At 36.1% G+C, this 3,244-nt stretch overlaps 1 protein-coding gene across 1 annotated transcript; it reads left to right on the forward strand.

Moving 5' to 3' along the window:
* The first annotated feature begins 1,715 nt into the window (after window positions 1–1,715).
* LOC125840501 (uncharacterized) lies at window positions 1,716–2,086 on the forward strand. Its single transcript, XM_049519473.1, has 2 exons — window positions 1,716–1,788; window positions 1,830–2,086. Exons 1-2 carry the CDS (start codon window positions 1,716–1,718, stop codon window positions 2,084–2,086), a joined length of 330 nt encoding a protein of 109 aa, XP_049375430.1.
* Window positions 2,087–3,244: the final 1,158 nt, after the last annotated feature.

The following is a 3,244-nucleotide window of genomic DNA, read 5'->3' on the forward strand; positions in this document are numbered from 1 at the left end:
CACCACGCTCACCAAATATACCTAGCATTTTTTTGTCTCTACTTGAAATTGAATTTGTGTATTGTATTATTCATCCATTCTATTGATTTCTAGGATAAACCTTAGGTTTAGAATGATGAAAGTGTAGCATTGCTTGAATTCATCTTATAGCTCTAAACTCGACTATTTAATATCATTTCATGTTTTACATTGTAGTGACTCAAAACATTATGCTCTTTACCCTTAAGGAGCAATAGAAGCTTTATTTTTTCCCGGTGTGATAAAGTATCATTAGAAACACTTAGTAAGATCACTTGATTAATAAAAAAATTACTTTTAGTCGTAAATTTCCACCAGTGAGATCATTAATGCACTAATCACAACTAACGATCATATGAATACCTTTATTTTCTTCTATTCCAAAACTGATACTAGTGTTATGTTTAAATGTATGTTATTTCTTATAGGATTTTGTAAAAAGAAATCAAAAAAGCGTGACAGGGAACTATGAGACATTAATGAAAATCTATCAGGAATTTAAACAATGTAGGTTCAACCTTTAAGGTTCGTCGTATTGAATCCATTGAATTTTTGAAATTATTGATCCATTCAGACTAGTCATCAAAATTTTAGTAGATATTTACACATACATTCATATTTTGCATCAACTGCACCTGGTGCAAATGAACCCATTGCCACAACACTATACCTGCCTCTTATGGAAACCCACACTTTCTATTAAGACCAAGTCTTCAAACAACCTTGCACATCAACCACCCATCAGTGTTGTCAAAGACACACATGTTTTGCATCAACTGCACCTGGTGCAAATGAACCCATTGCCACAACACTATACCTGCCTCTTACGGAAACCCACACTTTCTATTAAGACCAAGTCTTCAAACAACCTTGCACATCAACCGCCCATCAGTGTTGTCAAAGACACACTTAAGCCCTGAAGCAAGGCTTAAAATGTGATGAGAGCTTCACTTCACTATATGTGCGCTTCAATGTTGTCATCAAGGTTCTAAGACATATTTTTTCTTGTCAATGAGCCTCTTCTAAAGAGGTGACAGTAAACAATTGATATTTCAGTTTATCTGTTAGGAATTTGCTTTTTCAACTGTAGTTAATTTTACTTTTGCTATTTTATATTAGTTAAGACTTAGTCAATTAGTTGTTAGGCATCTATTCCTATTATTTAGGAGTAAGTTAGTGAGTTAGGGATCTGCTAGTCGTGGGTATACTGCTTTCTGTTTTTCATTCCAGTCTTATAAAGTTAATTTGAATACATAAATAAAAATGTTCTTCTACCGATATTCTTCTTGACTTCTCTGCTCTCTAGTAACTCATACTTCTGAAATTTACCAACAATTGCTATCTAGAGCTTTTTTATCTTGCGGGATCTGTGGGTATTTCTGTAAGTGATTGTTTCAAGTGACTCAAGCACCACAACCAGAAACAACAAAAGATTAAACATAGAAGAAAGCTCAAGTTTCTCGGCAATGGCACCTACTCTCTTCAATGGTGAAAATTTTCACATGTGGGCAGTGAGGATGGAAGCTTATTTCAAAGCTTTAGATCTTTGGAAGTCAATCGAAGAAGACTATGAAGTTCTTCCGCCCTGGAAACCCAATAATGGCTCAACTCAAATATCACAAGGCTAAGAAAACTAGAAAATCTAAGCAAAGGCATGTCTTTTTTCAGCAATCTCTTCAACAATATTCACTCGTATCATGTCTCTAAAACCAACAAAAGCCATCTGGGATTATCTCATGTTAGAATATGAAGGAGATGATCGTATCAAAGGTATGCAAGTGTTGAATCTCATTAGAGACTTTGAGTTACAGAAGATGAAAGAATCGAAAACCATCAAGAATACTCTGACAGGCTTATGAGCATAGCAAACAGAGTAAGATTACTTGGTTCTGAGTTTAAAGTTTCGCGTACTGTTGAAAAGATTTTGCTTACTGTACCGGAAAGATTTGAAGCCACCATTACCACTTTGGAGAACACCAAGGATCTGTCAAAAATCACTTTGGCGGAATTATTGAATTCCTTGCAGGCTCAAGAACAAAGAAGGTTTATGAGAGAAGATGGAATTTGAGAGGGAGTATTGACGGCCAAACATGAAGAGTGGAAGATACAAAAAGAAAAACAATAAGAAGAACCAGCCAACAAATGGAGAAGGAGCAGCTCGCTACAACAACAAAAGGAAAGCAGGTAGTATCAAAGGAAACTATCCTCCTTGTAAGCATTGTGGAAAGAATGGGCACGCGTTGTATAAGTGTTGGAAATAGCCGAATGCGAAATGCATTAAGTGCAACCAACTCGGGCATGAAGCAATTATTTGCAAGAATAAATTGCAGCAGCAAGACGCAGACGCCCATGTTGTTAATGAACAGGAAGAGGATCAACTCGTTGTGGCATCGTGTTTTGCAAGCAATGTTTCAACTGATGCTTGGCTGATTGATAGAGGACGCACAAACCATATGACTCATGAAAAAGAGATATTTAAAGACTTGAAGCCTACTGGAGTTACAAAAGTCAGAATAGGTCATGGCGGTTATATTCCAGCAAAAGGAATGGGAACTATTAAAGTTGAACACAATCAGGTACTAAAGCAATTTTCGATGTTCTTTATGTACCAGATTTGGATCAGAACTTGTTAAGTGTTGGTCAATTGTTGAAAAAAGGTTTAAAATTGTATTTCGAAGATAAACATTGCTTGATCAAAGAAGCCTCAGGACATGACTTGTTTAAAGTAAAAATGAGAGGCAGAAGTTTCTCATTAAATCCATTAGAGGAAGAAGAAGTGGTGTATTCGGCAAGAGAAAATGCTACCGAGTTATGGCATAAGAGACTCGGACACTATCATTGCTTCTCAAAATGCAAGAATTGGTGATAGTCGAGAACCTTTCTAAACTGGGAGCGAGTTCTAAAAATTGTCTGGCTTGTCAATTTGGAAAACAAAGTAGACTTCCATTCCCAAAGGCAACTTGGAGAGCAACAAGAAAGTTGCAGCTGGTTCACACCAATATTGGAAGACCCCAAAGGACTCCTTAACTTAAAGGTAGTCTTTATTATGTTATTTTTATTGATGATCTGACCTGAATGTGCTGGATTTATTTATTGAAGTACATATCGGAGGTCAAAAGCATTTTTTGGAAGTTGAAAGCGAAGTTGGAAAATGAAAGTTGCTGCAAAATTTAGATTTTACGATCTGACAATGGAAAGGAGTACACTTCTCATCAGTTTGGTCTAT

The sequence above is a fragment of the Solanum verrucosum genome, unplaced genomic scaffold (assembly GCF_900185275.1).
Source record: "Solanum verrucosum unplaced genomic scaffold, falcon-dt-bn FXZP01000181.1, whole genome shotgun sequence".
NCBI classification, from domain to species: Eukaryota; Viridiplantae; Streptophyta; class Magnoliopsida; order Solanales; family Solanaceae; genus Solanum; species Solanum verrucosum.